The sequence below is a fragment of the Opisthocomus hoazin genome, chromosome 6 (assembly GCF_030867145.1).
Source record: "Opisthocomus hoazin isolate bOpiHoa1 chromosome 6, bOpiHoa1.hap1, whole genome shotgun sequence".
In the NCBI taxonomy this organism is placed as follows: domain Eukaryota; kingdom Metazoa; phylum Chordata; class Aves; order Opisthocomiformes; family Opisthocomidae; genus Opisthocomus; species Opisthocomus hoazin.
Window position 1 is genome coordinate 70659395 of NC_134419.1, and position 19337 is coordinate 70678731.

Sequence of the window (19337 nt, forward strand, 5' to 3'; positions counted from 1 at the left end):
TGGGACATTGCAGATTGGGAGTCATCCCTGTGGAGGTAGGGAGAAGGAAAACCTAGAAGATCCCAGCTTCTAACTTCTTGTGTCTTGGGCTGGACAGAGATGGAGGAGGCTGGAGCATTCCCCCTTTGCAAAAGTCCCCACAGTATTGGGCAGCCTCCCACAGCACGTATTATGCTGTTGGGAGTCTACGCTGAGCCTGTCAACACAGTTGCCAGTGCAGATTATATGGCAACACAGATGTGTCTTGCAGAAACTAGCAAAAGAGAAGGGGAGTTGTACAGGGAGCCCCTTCCACCTTTACTTCTGCTTTCCATGGAGGTACCAGGACACCTGGAGGTCTGACAACTTCCACAAGTTCAAATAACGGGGAGAATTATAGACTCCAGGGAGCATTCAAATCATTAAACAGGGTATGTGCCTGTCTGCCTTCTAGAGACAGCGCTGTTGGGATTTGTGAGAAGAAAGGCTTGCTCTACTTACAGCTCCAGGTCTGTACTGAGCAGAAGCACCCTGCAATCCCATCTCCCGAATGTATGCCAACTCAGCAGCTCTTCTTGCCATTTCGACTTTGTGAGAACCCGGGGGGGTCCAACCAATGCCTCTGAGCCAGTTCAAATCAGACTTGTATTTTACCTGAGAGAATGAAACATATACCAGTGTGTATTATTTTGTTTGGCTCTAACCAAACCACATGCCCTAGGTATTCAAGACAGAGCACATAAAGAGCAACAGAGTTGATAATAAACAAATTATTCATTTTCAGCACACTGTAGCTCTTTCAAGCAGGTGATTTTGTTGATAGGTAAAGTCTACGAAGCACACTGACACAGACAGCTCCTAGCACTTGGAAGGACAGTGTCACTCAGCTATACTTACATCACTCTGCAGCTTGTAGGCCTGCTTTGCATGCTTCACGTTTAGCTGCTCAGGATCACAAGTGTATTGGTGCAAAGGCTGTCTGTAGTTAACATTGCTTGCAAGCTGCTGGCTTCTCTTAGCATGGAGGAATCCTGGCTGGTTGAGGTGACTCCGGAACTGTGCCCTGTTTAAGGCATATGCGCTCCTGTATTGGTTGTCACTCTGGAGTTTCCCCACTCTGAGGACATGCCTGATTTTGGGATCATCATTTGCACTGAGGAATCCAATCTGCTGACCTCTGTCTCTCAGGAAGGCTTCTCTGTATTTGTACTGCAGGAGATGCAGAGGAAAAAACTCATTTTCACATTCGCATTACCTTCAAATTCTGTTACAAAATAACTTACCCTCCCCTAGCTATAAATAATGCTTCCCGTAGGGCACAAAGACCAAGAGTTTGTTTGATGTCTAACTACATCTCCTAATCTAACAAGACACTTTAGAAGAATGCCCTTTGTGCTAATCCTTAAATGACTGGAAAGACTTACAGCACCTAAAATACTCATCTCTGAAAAGCAGTCAGAGGTCCTCTGATTGCTGCACTCGGGCGCACCCAATGCACAGCTCAAGCAATGAAGTCCCTCCATCTCCTTCTTGCCAACTATAGTCTTCTGTCTTCAAAGGTGACCCACTTCATTCTAGACCATGCTTTAATTATTCATAACCTAGTACCTATTTTATTTAACTACATTATAATATGCTTCCTTCCCAAGAAAAACTCGTTGAAGTGAAGCAGAGCAGCCTGGTATTGGACGTTATTAATGGGAGCCGTTAGCCAGAAATCTTTGCACTTAACTGGAATTTGGATTCAATAGGTCACCAGTTTTCCAAACCAGAACAAGGTTCACCTACGTCAGAATTCACCCATTTTTACCGAGTGGGGGTGGCATGGGAAGAGGGTTGGGAAGTGTATGAGACAGAACAATTCTTACATCACTAGCAATCTCTCTTGAAGCCTTTGCTGTCTGGAATGGGATGGCGTCAATCCTAAAATCATAGCCAGATGCCCTTGTCTGTTCCCAAGATGTTTTATACAATTTCTGTGTTGAAAAGAAAAGAACATAAAAGTCATTTCCTCCTGCAGTGTCTTAAATGCAGTCCCATAACTGCAATAATAAATGTTTTATCCTACTGGGTTTATTTGTATCAAGAGTCATCAGTACCATCTCCAAGGTTTTGATCCAGTTCTATAGCACTTCAACTTCTTTCCTATTCACCATAATGATAAAATGCCTCATCTGAAAAGTGCCACCAGGGTTTCCTTTTGTAGTTGAATGTGGGTGTTTTTGATGTGATTTAATTTCTATTAGAAACTGTGATGCATCAGTCACATCAATATTGCATTGATATTGCCCTTATTCTCTCTTTTGATGCATCCACTTGCAGTGTCTTGGGTTTCGTGCCATCATAATTTCAATACCAGTTAACTCAAGCTTTTCAACAGATCCCTGTCTCTATCCCCAGCCACATGTGGCTTCATTAACTCATATGGAATAACAGCCGGTTCTAACATATTTAATGTGACTTTAAGGATCTGAAATACACTCACATCCTGAAGAGAAATTGCTCTAGATTTGGTTCTTCTTCTATTAGTGGCTTTCTTAAAATAGCTTCCAGTCTGCAGGTCCTGCTACACAGCCATAGTATCTTAGCTGACACTTATGGCTGCCCCTTTCTGATTTTATTAATTTGCTTTCTATAAGACTTTGATTCACCCTTTCTGGGGTTTGTGACCAAAACAAGCACAAAATCCACTTCACATTTCAAAAGGTATTATTCTGTTTCACTGCTGAATTTAGTGCTAGGTGGTGCTTAATGTGAAGGTAAACTGAGATGCTAGAAATCCTGCAAGACAGCCTGGGTAGAAGCAATGCAAGCATTACTGTACGCCCTGCTAACGGGTCTAGGTCTAGGTCTTTCACTTGTGTGCTGTCACCCCTTTGCCTTTTTACCTTTTCCTCTATTGCTTCAAAAATTATAAATCCTAATTGTTACTTTCACCTACAGAGCACCTATCACCAAACAAGGAACTCAAAGCTTCTTATAAACTAAGGTCACTCTGACCCTACAGTTAAGGACAACAGCTATTGTTGTCGGGTAACAGTAGATTAGGAATAGACTGAGTGTCTCTGTCTGGGATAAGGTGAAAACAATTTCCCTTTAAACCAATTCCACTCACTGATTCATTTGCACCCAGGTTGATGACAACTGTGCCTAAGGGATCAGTTCAACACAGTGTTGCACATTCATGAAGATAGATTATATGGTCAAGGAAAGAGCATTCTCCCTTCTGCCCCACCCAAACGTAGATTTAAATTTGTATCTAACCATACCGATACTGAAGGACTGAAATCCTTCATAATAGCTTCCTGCCCTAAAAAGCAGAACCAATTCTCAAAAGAAAAATCAACAGACTTTTCCTGATCCCTCCAGCCCAAACCTCGCAACAGGCTGGCTGTCCACAGCCTCGGGTTTTTTTGAGTTTTGGTCAGGCTCAGAGAACCTGGTTTCTGCATACATACAAAAGTCTTTCATTCCCAAGCAAGTTTGTCCACCGAGTCGACTCCCCAAAGAAAAAGGCTTACTTACATCACTGATGTGAAGTGCATTCTGGCGGGCTCGGATAAAATCCGGATGATCAGGAGGCAGGGTGTACCTGTGCCTGGCTTCAGGGTCTGCAGACTTGTACAGTCTCTGTGGAGTCAAAAGTCACTAAATGCACCTGATACTGGAAGCAATGTGGAGATCGACTCTTTTATGCATTACAGTACAATAAAAGTTAAGGTCGCTTATAGTAAAATGAAACCTACATCACTGCACTGGAGGTAGCTGGTTTTAGCATGAATCAAATCTGGAGAGTCAACCACGGCAGTGAACTTCAAACTTTCTGGCTTCTGACGGTACTTTATCTGCGACGAGGAGGAGGCAACAGAAACAAACAAAGGAAACAAAAAACCCACAGGATGTTTCTGTTAATGATATCTCACAATTCCAGGTGTGCAATAATTGGAGTAAACCATAAAAGCCACCTTCCTGAAGCCACAGCATTAAAAAAATAATGTTCTGCGTAAGTCTCAGTTACTCATTCAGCTAGGGAATAGGGAAGCCACTGTATCATTGCTGTGGTGCCTAGGCACAAAACTTCTTTTTTTTGTGTGTGTGCAAGCAAGACTTCCCACTGAAAATTCACATGCAAAAAGCTTTCGAACACTACACTTTTGACAGCTCATAATTTTTCTCCATTAATGCATGATACTGAGTAGGCAAATGCCCCTTCAGGGTGGTTGTCAGTGCTGTATCTTTCTATATCACTTGAATAACCACCTGCTTAGAATTTCATAATGGAGTTTCCTGCATTTATTTATTGCTACATGTTTTGTTTATACTCTTGTGTTTCGTTTGGAATGGAAAATATTCAGCAGGTGTCACACAGTGGACTTGCATCTCCTGTACTGCTTCTTGGTAACTTACACCTTGTATAAACAGGCTCCCACATCAAAAGGAAATGATAAGCTACATTCGTAAGTGTCATGTAACGAGGAGCCTTGATGGTAAACAATTCCTACAGACGTGCTATCCCATGAAAGATTTATCAGTTACCTCACTGATGAGCTCTCCAGCCTTCTTTACACTTTCTATCTGCGGAGATCTCAGAGCCATCCAACCAACTCCTTTGATGAAGTTCAGGTCTGATTTATAGCGATGCTGTTAAAAATGAAAATCGTTAGCTATCAGTTTTATATTCACAGCTATTAACGTTTTTTTAAAAAGACTCCCTGATTCATATTAACATTTTGAGGTTTTTCATTTGCCATGCACATATCGTATCGTAAAGCCAAACTGTTTGCATTTGTTCATTCCACCAGGAATTAAATAATGTATCATATGCAAGTTACAAGAGAAGGCCCCATGAGTGAATTAGTATGACTCAAAGCAGTAAGTAATAACCTGTTTGTACTGGGTGTAAGAGAACTCCTTTTGAAATAATTTTCTGAGGTGAGTTCAAGTCAGGAATACTAATTATTTTATCTGGTGCATGCTTCCTCATTAACCCCATTTCTACTCACATTAAAGGCGTGCTCTACCTCCCAATCCAGTAAGGAAAACAAGGCAGACCCAATAAAAAGACAAAGACAGTAAAGTACCCGCAATCCCAAAAATTCTGTCTTCTTCTTCAGAGAGTGACAGTGGTTCACTGTGTGACTTTAATCCAATCATCCACTTTTTCAGGGATTTTTTTTTCCCCTATATGCAACAGGACGTAACAGCCAGCTAGCTCAAGCATGTTGTATATTAGCCTACTAGATAGTGAGGGTATCAGACAAAAACACCTTCATCATTTCTCCAGATTCCTAATCTGTAGGGTCTAAAGGCAAAGAGCCAAGTGCTGAGGTTCTTAGTCTTCACGTCCCTTTGAAGGCAAGTTCTGAAGTACATGCTGTTAGGGTCTAAGGACTAAGTACCTGGAAATCCCACTTTCCTATCATGTGAGCCACTGTCACAAATCAGTAAATAGTAAAAAATCCTCCCTTCCTGGATCTAACTAGCTGTATGCCATCTGTTAGCCACTACTGGAGAAGGCAGGAATGGGAGTTGGAAAGGCAAAGAACTGCATCTAGCAACAGCTTCTATACCATCCCAAGAACATCCAAAAAAATTTCTGGCATTGAAGAATACATTTGGGGTACCAGACAGCAAGTACACTGAGTAACAAAGAAGGATACAAGCTCTGCGGTGCTTCAGTTGCCACTCTGACTTCCATAGTTGGAATATCTATTAATAGCTGCTCATCAGATCTAAGTCCAGCAAATAACCCATCACTTAGTCTCACAATAAAATCCTGAGCTCAGCTCTAAAGACTTATAAAGAATTAGCATAACTTTCTGAACAACATTTCTCACTTCCCTGCTGAATGATTCAATCACTTTTCTTACAAAACAAAAACCGCCCAGAGCTTCCTGCTACAGAGCAGCTAATGACACTGGCCCCTAAACTGCCAAAATACAGCTACCTGCATCCAGGCAGCTTTCTGCATGCGCTCAACATCTACATCTGTTTGAAAGCACATACAGATGATGTCTCGGCCCTGAACAAAGGTACACACTAAGGCAAAGTTAGCGTGGATGTGGCCGATGCAGAGATTCCATCATTTCTGCCATCAAAGTTTGTCTGAACTTACATTTGCATGTGAATTTCTGCAAACACATCTGGGGAGCTGGTTATTTTTTACGACCATTTCTGTTTGCAAAATGACCTTCTAATATGCCCCAAATCAACCTCTGAGCATTTAACCGTCTGCTCAAAGAATTCTGCATGTAGAGCAGTGGCTGTCAAACCACTGCCTGGCTGTGAACCTAACAGCTGAGAAATGATTGTGTACATCCCTCAGCTCTAGAATAAGTAACATGGATCACAGTGATTTTCCATCAGGTTCGTAACACGAGAACCTCTGACTCACATATATTCCATACGTGAGGAGCAATCCAGTACCTTGCTGCTACATATATATAAGTTTACAAACGGTCATTCTAAAAACACTGCCCAATGTCGATATACGATTTGTGCCAGTCACTCAAAGCTTTGTTATTGCTAAATTCAATTTGCTGTTAACAGGAAGGAAAGTCTTTACCTCACTCTGTAGCATGTGGGCTCTTTTGGCCCACTTCATCTTCATGTCTTCCGGGAGCGCTGTGAATTCATGGAGCCTCTTCCTGTAATCTTGATCACTTGCTAAGGCCTGGGCTTTCCTGGCATGGACAAGATTCACCATGTCCATGGGCAGATGGTACTGAGACCACACTTCTTGGGATCCTTTCTTGTACTCCTGTTCACTCTGTAATTTGGCAGCATGCAAGCAATGCAGCAACCTGCTGTCATCCAGAACACTTCTGGCACCAATGTGCTTTCCTCTCTCCATCACAAAGTTGTGTTTATATTGGTACTAAAAATTAAAAAGGGTAAAAGTGAAAAAATGCCAAACTTAGACTGGCTACTCTAGCTAACTAATTTAAGATAAGTCACTGAAACATCTATGCTGTCTGTAAAAACAGCCAAGGTATGCAGACTATAAAGTAATTGTTTGAATGTCTCATTGCTCTTGAATTTAAATACCACAGCAGTAGCAACATTAAAGTTAAGCACATCTCAATACATTCTCTGAATATGCACAAAGCATTGATCATGTTTAACCTCAGACCATGTACTTTTATTATCTCTCATAGAATTTTATTCCCATCGCTAGGAATGAGAACATAAGAGAAACAAACAAAAGACAGAAGAAAAAAAAACCTACACAAAAGAGAAACATCATGCACTCTGTAGCCTTCAGATTTGCAAATGCCACCCAGCTATTTTAAAGAGTAAATTCAGTTTTGCTGGATCAATAACTATGTTGAGAAGCTTAAGATGGTGGTCTGAGCACAAGAATAAGCACCAGCAACCCCTCGTTCTCATCTTAGCTGGGACTATGACTCTTCCTATGATCTTGCATTTATCCTCTCTGCAAAATAGTGATGATGATGATAATGATTATTTATACAGCATCAACAGGGTGCTTGGAACTTTAAAGGGAAGGCCTGGGCCCTGAAGAGTTCATAATGTAGCTGAAATGGGATAATAACACTTATCTGCCACACAAGAGAGTTGTGGGGATTAAATTACAGTAGCTAATGTTTATAAAGTGGTTCCAAGATGAAGGGCCAAATTCAGATCTGTTGTAAGTGGATGTAATTCTATTATGGACTTGTACCCTTTAGAGCAGATCTGAAGCTGTAACCAAAAGCACTCTGCAAAATATGGTTAAGTATACATTATAAATTACAGCTAGAAATAGTTGCTTCTTAAATACACATGAAATATATTCATATTTTAACACATTAGAAATAAAATATGCAACTAAATACTACACAAAATCAAGACGACTCCTACTAAATTGAGCTTAAGTGCCAGTTTTTCCTTGAATTTATTAGATTTCTTGTGAGGAAGGGATGAACTCAGGCTTTCTGAGAAATGGATACCACCATGTCTGAGTGTTTTGCAAACAACAATCCAAATGCGAGGATATTTCTAAGGATAAGAAGCTTTGTTTCCTCTATTTCAGAAGTTAAGGGGGCACATAATTAGAGGAGCATCCACTGATTTTCACTTTCTAACCAGATAGGCTGCTCCTGATTTTCAGAGAGTCAAAGAACGCTCAGCTTCTGATTTCATTTCAATTCAGAAGTGCTAAGCACTTCCAGAAGTCAGCTCAAAGCAAGGTGGACAGAATTAGTGGGCACTTCATAATGTGAGGAGCTGAAAGACTGGAAACGAGCAGAATCTCTCCGACTTGTCTGTCTGCAAATACTTCATTTCACTAGCTATTTCCCACTGGAAGATGTTTAACCGAGCTTGGTTCCCGATTAGCAGCGTTTCTTCATCTTCTTTATTTTTTTTTAAATTCACACAAAGAATCTCATTCATAAGTAATATATTCTGTCTCACACTTGTCTCACATGGTTATGGAGTTGCTTTAATTCAGTAAAATATGCTTTAGACATTGTTTTACATGAAGTTAACAGAAATTAGGCAAGAAGGAAGTTTGAATCATTCAACTCACATCACTGGCAATTTCTCTGGAGGCCCTGGCAGTCTGGAATGGGAGTGCTTCCATTGTCAGCTTGTAGCCTTGAGCACGTAGATTATGCCAAGATTCTCTGTATTTTGCCTAAAGTAGGAAAGGCACATGTAGATTGCTGTTTCACGTTTAAATACACAAAGGAACAAACAAAGGAACCCTCTTTAATTTGTTATTCTGTGTTACAGTCTCATTCTTCATAATCAAAGGATTTTTTTGAATTGTCTTTGGGAAATCCTACTAACTCAGAAAAAACATGTCTCATTTTTTATGTAGATTTAATTTACTCACAACCGTATATATGCTAATGGAGATAAATATCACATTAATCAAATCAGGGAAAGCATAAATAGAATAGACCTAAAAAGTCCTTTACTTATCCATCTTCCTTGCCACTGCACAATTCATCCTCCATCCCAAACAGGTATAAGGAATACAGAACAAATTCTTACATCACTGAGGTTGGCTGCATTTATTCTTGCCCGTGTAAACTCAGGCAGACCCAGTGTTGGTGTATAGTGATGCTGACTGTCCTCTCCCGCTGCTTTATACAGGCGCTAGGAAAGAGATCAAAAAGACAATTGCAATTAATTTTCTCTATTGTTTCAATAATATAACTGCAGTGTGTAAGTTGTTTACGATTATGACACCTATAGTCAGCCAGCAAAAAAAAACAGCTAAGAATATACGTTTGCAATTGCAATTCCATGAGGCTTTTGTCTAGGCATGAAAAACTTTTACATTAATTTTTATATGTATATCATGATGACAACCTACTACATTCTTAGCCCTGCATTGTTATGTTCCCTGCAGGCCACAAGTGGACCTAAGAACGCTAAGGGCACCATGGAAGTATGTTGAATAAAAGGCCAGACATTTCTGGTAGATTGAACATATTTTCTAGCCCAGATTGTTCCTCATGTTATTACAGATGATTTTGATGATTTGTCTATGGGTTTTGTCTTGTTTTTCAAAAATTAGAAAAGTGACTCTATTTTAGGAGCCCCCTAAAGTGGACCATATTATGCAAATGAGATCCCTCAAGAACACCCTGCAGATCTGATGTTTTGAGGCTCTGTTTCATGTAAAAAAACAGGGCACTATTTAAGCTTTTTGAAAGAGATTGAATTGAAAATGGTATTAAATATTTGGAAATAATAAAATGTGATCTAACTGTGAAAAACCACAAATAAGCGATGCTTTCTTTCTTTTTGATGCATTTTGCTTTCAGAACAGGGTTGTCTCTTTCCCACCTCTCCATCCCTAGCTCACTGCATTTCGAAAGGCATATTTTCTGATTCACGTTAGGAGAGCCTACCTCATTAGCAATCATATTGCTGAATTTTGCATGAAGGAGGCCAGGAGAGTCTGTCACCGATGTGTACTTGAAGGAATGTGGCTGCTGACGATATTTACTCTGAGTTCAGACACAAAGAAAAATGAACAGAATAACTAAACTTTCTTGTCAGATAAGGGACTTCTTCCAATACCAGTGGTCTAGTACTGCTTCTTGTGCTTAAAACTCTACTTTGGAAAGGGTATGTGTCTATTAACCATTAGACTAATTTACCTTTTGCTACTCTGAATTTGACGCATTCAAGTCTCACAGAGGAAACGAAAACTAAATAAGGAATAAGGTGTAAAAAAAAAAAAAAGGTGCTTCTATGCTGAATAGAGTAATGAGGTTATTTCACTCCTTGTTGTCATTAACCCCAGCTAGTGGAATCACAGAAAGGCAATGCAATCCAGAGAGAAGGTGCTGCACACGCCTGCTGAACCTTTTGTGGGAAAAATGAGGTTCCACCTGGCCTGCGGTCTTACACCAGAACTATGAACAAAATAACTGCAAGATCACTGCAAGCAGGGACTCATTCACTACAACACAACTAGCAAGAGCACTCTTGTTTTTCTTAATTTCACATCTATGTGAATATGCACAATAGATACAAGATTTGAAATCAGCAGAGACTGTAAGCAGAGAACACAAGAGAGGAAATAAAATTCCAGTTACAGAGGGGAAAACCAGCAGCACAAGAAGGCAGCAAGTAAAAAACAGACAAAAACTGTAAAGCAGGAGCAGAGCTGAGGACAGAGTACTGTAGTGGGCACTCCACAGGTCAGTCTAATTTTGGAGAAACAGTATAAGGTATTTCTTAAAGATAGGCGCAGCCTCATTTTTAGTTAAAAAAGACCATCTCAAATCTAAAATAAATAACATAAGAAACAACCTCCTGGGTCTGAAACACAGGAGAAAAGATTTGTGAAAACAGTTAGCAAAGCCTGCAAAACCTTGAACTCCATCAGGTTCACCCATCTGCACTTAGGACACAAACGGAATGATCAAACGCAAGGGGAGGGAGCCTAGCATTAACCAGAGAGCCACTTTGCCAGCCCAGTTTAATTGAAAGACATCTGGTAAACTCTTGTTGTTAGTGGAGAAATCAAACCCCTCTTTTGTTACCTCGCTGATGAGTTCAGAAGCTTTCTTCTTCCCTTCAATCTCTAGAGCCCCTGGAGTAATACATCCAACTCCTCGCATAAAGTTCATGTCAGACCGGTATAAATTCTAAGAAAAACCAAGCAGAAGTAATTACAAGTTTGCGTTTGAGATGCCAAATATTTATTAATCCAAAAATGCACAATAACGGTATTCAAATAAATCCATTAAAATTAGTATCTAGCACAGAGAGTTCATATACATTAACCTGCATTCTTGTGTTTACGTATGTGTCTGTGTGCATACAGCCCTGACAGATCTACAGTACAGATGCAAGGTTCTGAGGCGTACTCTCATGAACACCGAATGATACTTGGGCTCCTAACTTCCATTTGCAAACTTGAAAAGATTTTTTCTTAGATACACGAATTTCATTCATATATAATATCTAAATCACAGCTATATATTATTTATTTATAAATATACATAAAATAAGACCTGTTTAGAAAAGCATATAAAAATATTTTTAAATAAATGCTGGTAATTTTTGAACAACTAGAATTGCTGACAAAATACCCTTGCTTTTAAACAGTTCTGAACGATCTTAATATAAGTAGGGAACACTAAGGAAAAATAGCACTGAGCTATTGTACAGATTTTGTTTAAATATTTGCTAGACCACCAAACCCAGCAGTGACTCACTGTAAATCTTACTTTTATAAAAGTTACCAATAAGTTAATATTAGATACATTCCAACAAATATTATTTCATTTGACGATGAGAACAGTGAGGAGGAGGAGGAGAATCATCTTATTTTCTGCTTCAAAAGAACTATAAAGACCAAACAACTAGTAAAGAACAGATATGCCTACTCAGTGGATGTGTGGAAACTGCTCCCGCTTACTGAGGGAAGAACTATCTTCAGTTAATGAGTTGTTTCGGTTCAGCCAACCACTTATAATGGAAACGGACTATGCCTTCCTTTTATTCAGCCACCTAGGAGCACAGAAGCAGCTCCTCTTCTATTCATGTCTAATCTCCAGACTCAAAGGCATCACAGTGTTGTGTACAGGAAATATCCTTGTGAGTTGGAAGGTAAGAGAGGACAATGCTACAGCTTAGTCCTCACCCCTTGCCAGGTATTAGCACCAGTTGGTAAGAGAGTTAAATTCTGCACTCTGAGACGTGTTGCTGGCAACCAGTATTTCACTCCTGAAGAGAGGCATGGATGGAAACCTGCCTCAGAATCTCTGATTACATGTGTTTTCACCCAACTTAGGGCAGCACAACTGGCATCTGATGTTTACATCCAGACTTGTTTTTAAGATACAGCCCCTCCTGAGGTCTCTGGAGGCAATATAATCTATCAAAGCCCTTTGCTCCAGGCTGTGCCTACAGACACAGCCTACCATTTAATTTGTAAGGCATTATCCAGTTAATTTTACTCAAGATTATGTAGGGAGTTAAACTTATCCATCTTAGAATTTCAGTGGTTGTGTCTTGGGCCAGAATTTAGAAGTCTCCTATAAATTAGTTTTAAAAATATGCACCTTTCTTGTGGAAGTACACATGAATTTCACCCAGATGCAAACCAACTCAGATACCAGTGGGTAAACAGCTTGCATGGTTAGCAAGATCTTAAACAGAGTATTTCACCAACAGTGCAATCATCCTCACTTGCAAACACTCCTCTGTCAGATCATCAAAGACTACTATACTTTACCTCTTGGTCTAGTGTGATCACACAGGTTGTACAACTGCCCTAAGATAAATGTCTGATTCCTGAATGTAATCAGTTTATCCCTCAGCTGCTGCTCATATACATAATGTCAGCTGTCATGATTTGGAACAGAACTATGTATCAAAACCAACGGGGAAATATCACTGGGAAGTTTTGCAATTACCTCACTCTGTAGTTTGTACGCATTCTTGGCACACCGCAATCTCACATCATCAGTCAAAGAAGTGTACTGGTGTAGCAGCTGTCTGTATTCTTGTTCACTGACCAGAGACTGGGCTTTCCTGGCATGTACCAAGTTTATCATATCCAGTGGCAGGTGGAAGTGAGTCTTTGTATCCTCAAAACCTTGCTTATATTTCACCTATCAAATGAAAAACAGATCATGTAGATATCTCAACATGGTAAGCAGAATTCAGGTTTTGATCAGAAGAGACATTCTCCATATTTCTTCCATTTTCCAGTATACATTATTCTTCTTAAAAGTAATTTCCCTAACTTGTTTAACTATACTGTGAATGATTGATACTTACAATTAGAATATGTGGCAGCCTATTCTTCACCAAAAATGTAGCCGTCTACATTATATTCAATTAAGCTGAGATATTACTTATAAACTTTTTTGCTAAAACTGGATACATTGATTCTATAAAATTGCCAAACTGATAAATGCATTCTTAATTCATTGCATCTGTAGAAAGTGCAACAAAAAGGTGAAGCTACTGCCTGAGGATAAAATGCAAACAATCATGTTTACATTAGAAGTCATTCAAATCCTCACTCAAAATATTTGTTGATCTCTATTGATTTGGGCAGTTTCATTTCATAGTTTTAAATATTATTTCTATTTTATTTTAAAATGTGGGAGGGTTTTTTATCATTTTTCATTTCTTGTCTCCGTCCAGGAAAACAAAGGCATAGAAATCTTCAAAGAACTTTTTTTACATGACATTTCCCTATCAAATTATGCAAATTTGAGATGTTCAGGCTGTTGATTCAGATAATGAACATCCAGAGTTATTGATGATCACCAAACCGACTTCGAGTTACCTGACAGATTGCTGAATTTTTCAGATGTTTATTGTTACCTCTATCAGTCTAAGCCTACTATCACACAAGAAAGAATTCCAGTACAAGCCCAGCACTCACTGAAATCCATGAACACTCTCCCATCTATATCCACAATCAGGCTCGTTATGGACAATTTTGGTAAGAAGATAAATAGTTCTTGGACTATTTATATGCTTAAAGTCAGGCAAATATTTCCGTGGTTTCCGGATCAAGCCACAGTGTTCAAAATCCATTGAACAGTTACAATTCTTATAGAAGATGATGTGATTCCTAGCATATCCCAAGACCAAGTGGGAACCATTCCCCAGCCAAAAAAGTCCATCTTGAAATTCCATAAACTCATTCATCCTTTAGTCTTTCAATAAAACAGTAAACTGAAAATAATCACTGAATAACTTCATATCCCTACAAAATCTAACTTACTTCTGTACAATGACCACTACTAATTCTCAATTAGACCTGCCTCTGAGTGATACTTTTGCAGATTAAAATATTCTATGCTAGGCAACAGTGGTACACAGCAGGGGATTGTGCAAAAATGCACAGTCTTCTTTTATTGTCAAATTAATGTTACTGTAAATAATGTAAAAGAATAGTAAGACAATCATGATTACATCAAAACATCTGGAAAGTGGGAGAGAAAGCCCTAAGTTTTAAATAGTGTGCAATTCGACATCTAAGTGCATTTTCCATGAGGAACTGCTCACTGTTAGGAAACCAATTCCAAGATGCCCACATCTGCTTTCTTGTACTTACACCACTCTGCAGTGATGCTGCATGGACTGAGTGAGCAATATGAATATCACCATCCAGGCCACGTGAGCCAATCATCTGTCCTTTCATTCTCTGAAATGCCTCCTTATACTTGTGCTAAAAAGGAAATACAAAGAGAAATGTGAATAGAAGTGAAGTAAGTATTACTCAGATTGTTAAAACCTGAATAAAAGAGTTTTCGTGTTACAGAGAGCAAGCTACGGGCAATAACTTCTGCTATACTCAATATGATAATAAATCTGAATGAACCTTCAGTGGATGCTAGGAAGACCTCACCCACACAAGCATTTTAATATTTTGTCCCATTTAGAGAAAAACACAAAAAATACACCAATGAGCACTTACAAATAGCTTGGGTTAGTTATCTGCTATTACACAGGTGGTGGAAGACAAGAATGTGGTGCAGGTGCTCAGGATCAACCTCTAAGCAGCCTCTCTCCATCAGCTCTCTAGCCAAGTCAGAGCAACTAGTCTCCTATGCTTGATATTAATTTGTATATCTCTGCAACCTGTAAAGGACACCCAAGACAAAACCTCAAGGGTAGAACTTCCTTAATAAGCTCTCTCTTCCAAAGCTTGCCTCTAACAGTGGCTGACAGCTCCTGAAGAATCCCTATGATTGTCTGATCACTACAGCAGGCAAGTTGGTCAACTTTGCTAGCAGGTATTTGCTTTCGCAAACCTTCCTTTGCTTAGTTACCAAAAACATTTCATTGTGTCTGCACCTCCAAGAGCACAACTAACTAGACCAAGACCAAATGTCACCGAGACGCAGAATTGGCTGGACATGCTGTTTCCATCACGAGTCACTCAGCAGAAACAGTGTGGAGTGATTGACATATCCTACTGGACAGTATCAGCAGTAAGTTCACGTACATCACTTATGATTTCACCCGAAGCCTTTGCTGCCTGGAAGGGAATGGCATCTAGTTTCAGTTGACAGCCACCGTCTTTCATCTTTCCCCAGGACTCCTTATAGCGAATCTAGGAAATACGGAATAGGAGTAAAGCAGAGTTGCTGTTCAAAGCATTGACACTGCAGCATTATTGCTATGCTAGCAATGTTCCCACATTACTTTCATTCTATTCTAACAAAAAGGGCTAACATAACTGAAACTATCAATACACACTAGCAATAATAACATGAGAAATGTCCATTCTAAAAATGTATTTGTTCATTCTTAATCTTTCTAACTTCGGAGAAGTTTGATAAGAAGTTTGATTTCTCCTACTACTTCAGAAATATTTAGACCATAGAATGATCTTGTGCTGGGGAAAGGAAAGAAATTGAGTACGATTTCCTGTGCAGGACAAATAGCAAAGCACTATCAAATTTTTCAATTTCCTTTAAAATATTAAAGGTCAGATTTATACCTCACTGATATTCATGGCATTTAATTTGGCCTGAAGGATTTCAGGAAGATCTGTTGTTGGTGTATACTGATGCTTTATACTCTCTCCATGCTCCTTGTACAGCCTCTGTAAATAGAGATGAATTTCAGTACTCACTACACATTCAATCAGTACTCAGCAAGTACTCACTACACATTCAATCACTAGTTCAGACAAAAACATTAACAAATATGTTTATGGCAAGCAAAGACTACAGAACAGTGAGAGCAACATTAATAAATACTGGCAACTGTATCAATCAAAAAGTATTCAAAAAGTTTTGGGAGTCAGATACACCTATCAGCTAGAGTATGCTAGAAAGGAACTCCTTGAAGTTTTGAGTGTATAAATCAATGCATGTGAAAATTCAGGTATCTGAATATTAATTTGGTAAGACTTTCAACATATGTGAATAGGGAGAGTGAGAATAAATAGCATTTATTAAGGATGTGCAGGCATGAGTGGCCCACCAACACTTTGAAATTCCACAGGAACCTGGAGTGCTGAAGTTCCCCAAACACATCTCTCCAAAGTTCTTAATTTTTAGGAAATAAATATGATGGTATTTATCTGTGCAATTACTCCAAATTTATTTCCAGACCTAGTTGCAAGGGGGTACTCAATAGTCAATGGCAAGAGGTGAAAAAAAATTCAGAAGGTGACTGATTCCATTGTAAAACAGGTGTCTATGTGGGCTACTCATATCAGTCCTTGGAGCAAGAATATAAGGTTGGTCCAGGACTAGGTAACTTTCCTAGGTCTGCAAACAGATAAGAGGAGTTCTATGCAGTTACTGGAACTTCCCCTACAATGGCTACACAGAGTTCACCTCTTCCACATTATTTTTCTTTCCTAGCTTAAATTCTTCTTACATTGACACCGTCATTTTCAGATGAGTACAGATAACCACCGTTTTTTTTTTAACCTTAGATATGACCCATCTCTTGACCACCCAACTTGCCTTTCCCAGGCTATTCTTTCTGTGTGAGGGTTTGAGACCCTCTAGAATGAACCTCTCCAATTCACTCTGTTGCCACTTTCTTTAGCAGGTAGGTCCACTTGTATTGCAGCTCCACAACAGGACAACTAATGAGAACTGCATGTGTGAAGAAGTAGAGCAGCAGACTGTTTTTGACTGTGGCTCAGTGGAATACAATGACTTCTATTTATCCTGCCTGAGATGTAAGTCTTTTGGATCTTATTAATTAAACCAAAGGCATAGACACTATAAGTATTACAATAGCATGTGTTTTACACAAAGTCTTTCATCTTCTTCGTCACTTTAAAAATATCTATTTTCACAATAAAACATCCTCTCATGTTTGAAACTTGTCTTTTTTGAGTGACTTTTGCTTATTATTCACTTCTGTATTATCCCAGTTAAGTCTACAATATTTCTAAATCGCTCTTCTATTAAAAATAAACATGTTTAAACACCAAACAGCCTCAATCCTTCCCTTTTAGGCTTCCCCTCCTGGATTTCTCTCTCAGCAGGATGACAGCTTGAAATAATTTATTTTTTCTTCCTTGTCATACTGCCTTACATTTTTTTTCCAAAGAATATGCAGAAACTGAAATCTGAAAGATCTGTTTGAAAAGGGGAAAGAACCCAAAACGTGTTCTTCCTCAATCACTCTCAACAGGCCAAAAGTCTCTAAAGGCCAAAGCTCAGTCTTACTCCTAAATTTTACTTCTAAAAAAAAATTGGGCTGAAAGCCCTTTTTGCATGAAACTCCCATTCACTTCAGTGGGATGTCTATGACTTCCCATTCCAAGTTAGAAACATGCTTTTAGTGAGACACGCCACACCAGAACACAGGAGTTTCATGGTTTTCCCAAAGATAATCTCAGAGAAAGAAAAAGAGAGAAAGCCAGTGCTTCAATCAGGTCGTTCAAAGAGGATACCACTCTTATAATCATAATGTATATACATTATAACTTACATCCACAGCCTGGTTATAACTAATTCTAGCCTGGATCATCTCAGGAGTGTCTTTAATACTGGTAAACTTCAAAGCATATGGATGCTGACGGTACTTCTTCTGTTGAGCAGAAAAAGATCAAAGCTGTGAATTTTGTGCTGCTCTTTCATGCTATTTGAAAGAGAAAAATCATAGGTTGCTGGAGATTAGAGTGAATTTGTGAACATAATTATTATTCCTCTTTCCTCATCTTTATGTCCTAGGTACTTTCAGATTAATATTTGTTTCAATTTAACAATAACCTTTTGCCGATTAATATTAAAGTATTTCTCCCTAAATATGAGAAAAACATTTCAAAATCAGATTCTGCCTACCTAAATACTCCAGAACTCAAGATTTTAAAATCTTTTTCAGATTACTTCAAATACAGTATGACTGATTATATTTTTTTATTTATAGTTTCTTTAAGCAAGAAATGACTTACGATTGTAGTGTGTTAATTATAGCAACTGTTTATCCTACTGTTTCCGTGTTTAGGTTTCCTCCTAACATCTATAGCAAATCTGTGCAGCCATTAACTCTGTCACTAATTGTTGTGGTATATCTTCTAGATAATTATGTTAATTCTGCTTGTTAGAAAGGACCCATAGTAGCTTCTGAGAGATCTTCTTATATATACATAATTAAGATGAAGGCTATTTGATGGCAAAATGACACTTTCTCTGTATGGCCAGGTCACTAAAAGCTTCCCTTCCTGCATGAGTTGTCCTATAGCCATCAACACTCCTCTCTTCTTCAAACAGTGCATACTAAATTTTCCCAATGCCTGTGATGAACTCCCAAGTCAACAAGCACGTTCATGGTTCTTCTGGAAGTTGTTAACTCAGTGTTCAAGTTTAAAGGCATGTCATCCTCCTTTAAATTGAGCTGTGATCCACAGAAGTTTATCTGAGGCAACATCTTGATTCTTTGCGGGTGCAAAACACCCATGTAAAACACATTAGCTCTTTTAAGGTATTACAACCTTCAGCAACGTTTTGTTTTCAGAAAGAAATCCCTTAAAAATGAGAAATCTTACAAAGTTCAACTGGTGACAAAAGTGGTTTATGCTTTGTCCTGATCAGCTGTAGAGACAAGTATGACTTGACCAGACGGGCATGTAGTGGCTTTAAACTGGAAGAGGGTAGATTTAGATTAGATATAAGAAAGAAATTCTTCCCTATGAGGGTGGTGAGGCACTGAAACAGGTTACCCATAGAAGTTTTGGATGCCCCACCCCTGCAAGTGTTCAAGGCCAGGATGGACGGGGCTTTGAGCAACCTGGTCTAGTGGAAGGTGTCTCTACCCATGGCAGAGGTTTTGGAAATAGATGATCTTTAATGTCCCTTCCAACCCAAACTATTCAATGACTCTCTAATCTCTACATAAAATTCCCAGAAATTATATTCTAGCAATTGCTTTTTAGCAGTATT

The 19337-nt window shown here is 39.0% G+C and overlaps 1 protein-coding gene across 6 annotated transcripts in view; it reads right to left on the minus strand.

The window, feature by feature from the left end:
• The window catches only part of NRAP (nebulin related anchoring protein), a 54494-nt gene that overhangs the window by 1851 nt on the left and 33306 nt on the right, over positions 1–19337 (minus strand). For 3 of the 6 annotated variants that reach the window (XM_075423784.1, XM_075423785.1, XM_009934615.2), the window contains 16 exons: positions 17887–17985; positions 15926–16030; positions 15428–15535; positions 14534–14647; positions 12873–13070; positions 10992–11096; positions 9849–9947; positions 8983–9087; positions 8513–8620; positions 6545–6856; positions 4516–4620; positions 3726–3824; positions 3505–3609; positions 1848–1955; positions 877–1188; positions 481–633 (listed from right to left, as the gene is read on the minus strand). In XM_075423784.1, coding sequence (XP_075279899.1) covers positions 481–633; positions 877–1188; positions 1848–1955; positions 3505–3609; positions 3726–3824; positions 4516–4620; positions 6545–6856; positions 8513–8620; positions 8983–9087; positions 9849–9947; positions 10992–11096; positions 12873–13070; positions 14534–14647; positions 15428–15535; positions 15926–16030; positions 17887–17985 — 2235 coding nt within the window. The remainder of the gene's footprint in view (positions 1–480; positions 634–876; positions 1189–1847; positions 1956–3504; positions 3610–3725; positions 3825–4515; positions 4621–6544; positions 6857–8512; positions 8621–8982; positions 9088–9848; positions 9948–10991; positions 11097–12872; positions 13071–14533; positions 14648–15427; positions 15536–15925; positions 16031–17886; positions 17986–19337) is intronic. The other 3 variants (XM_075423786.1, XM_075423782.1, XM_075423783.1) reach the window with 2 other exon arrangements.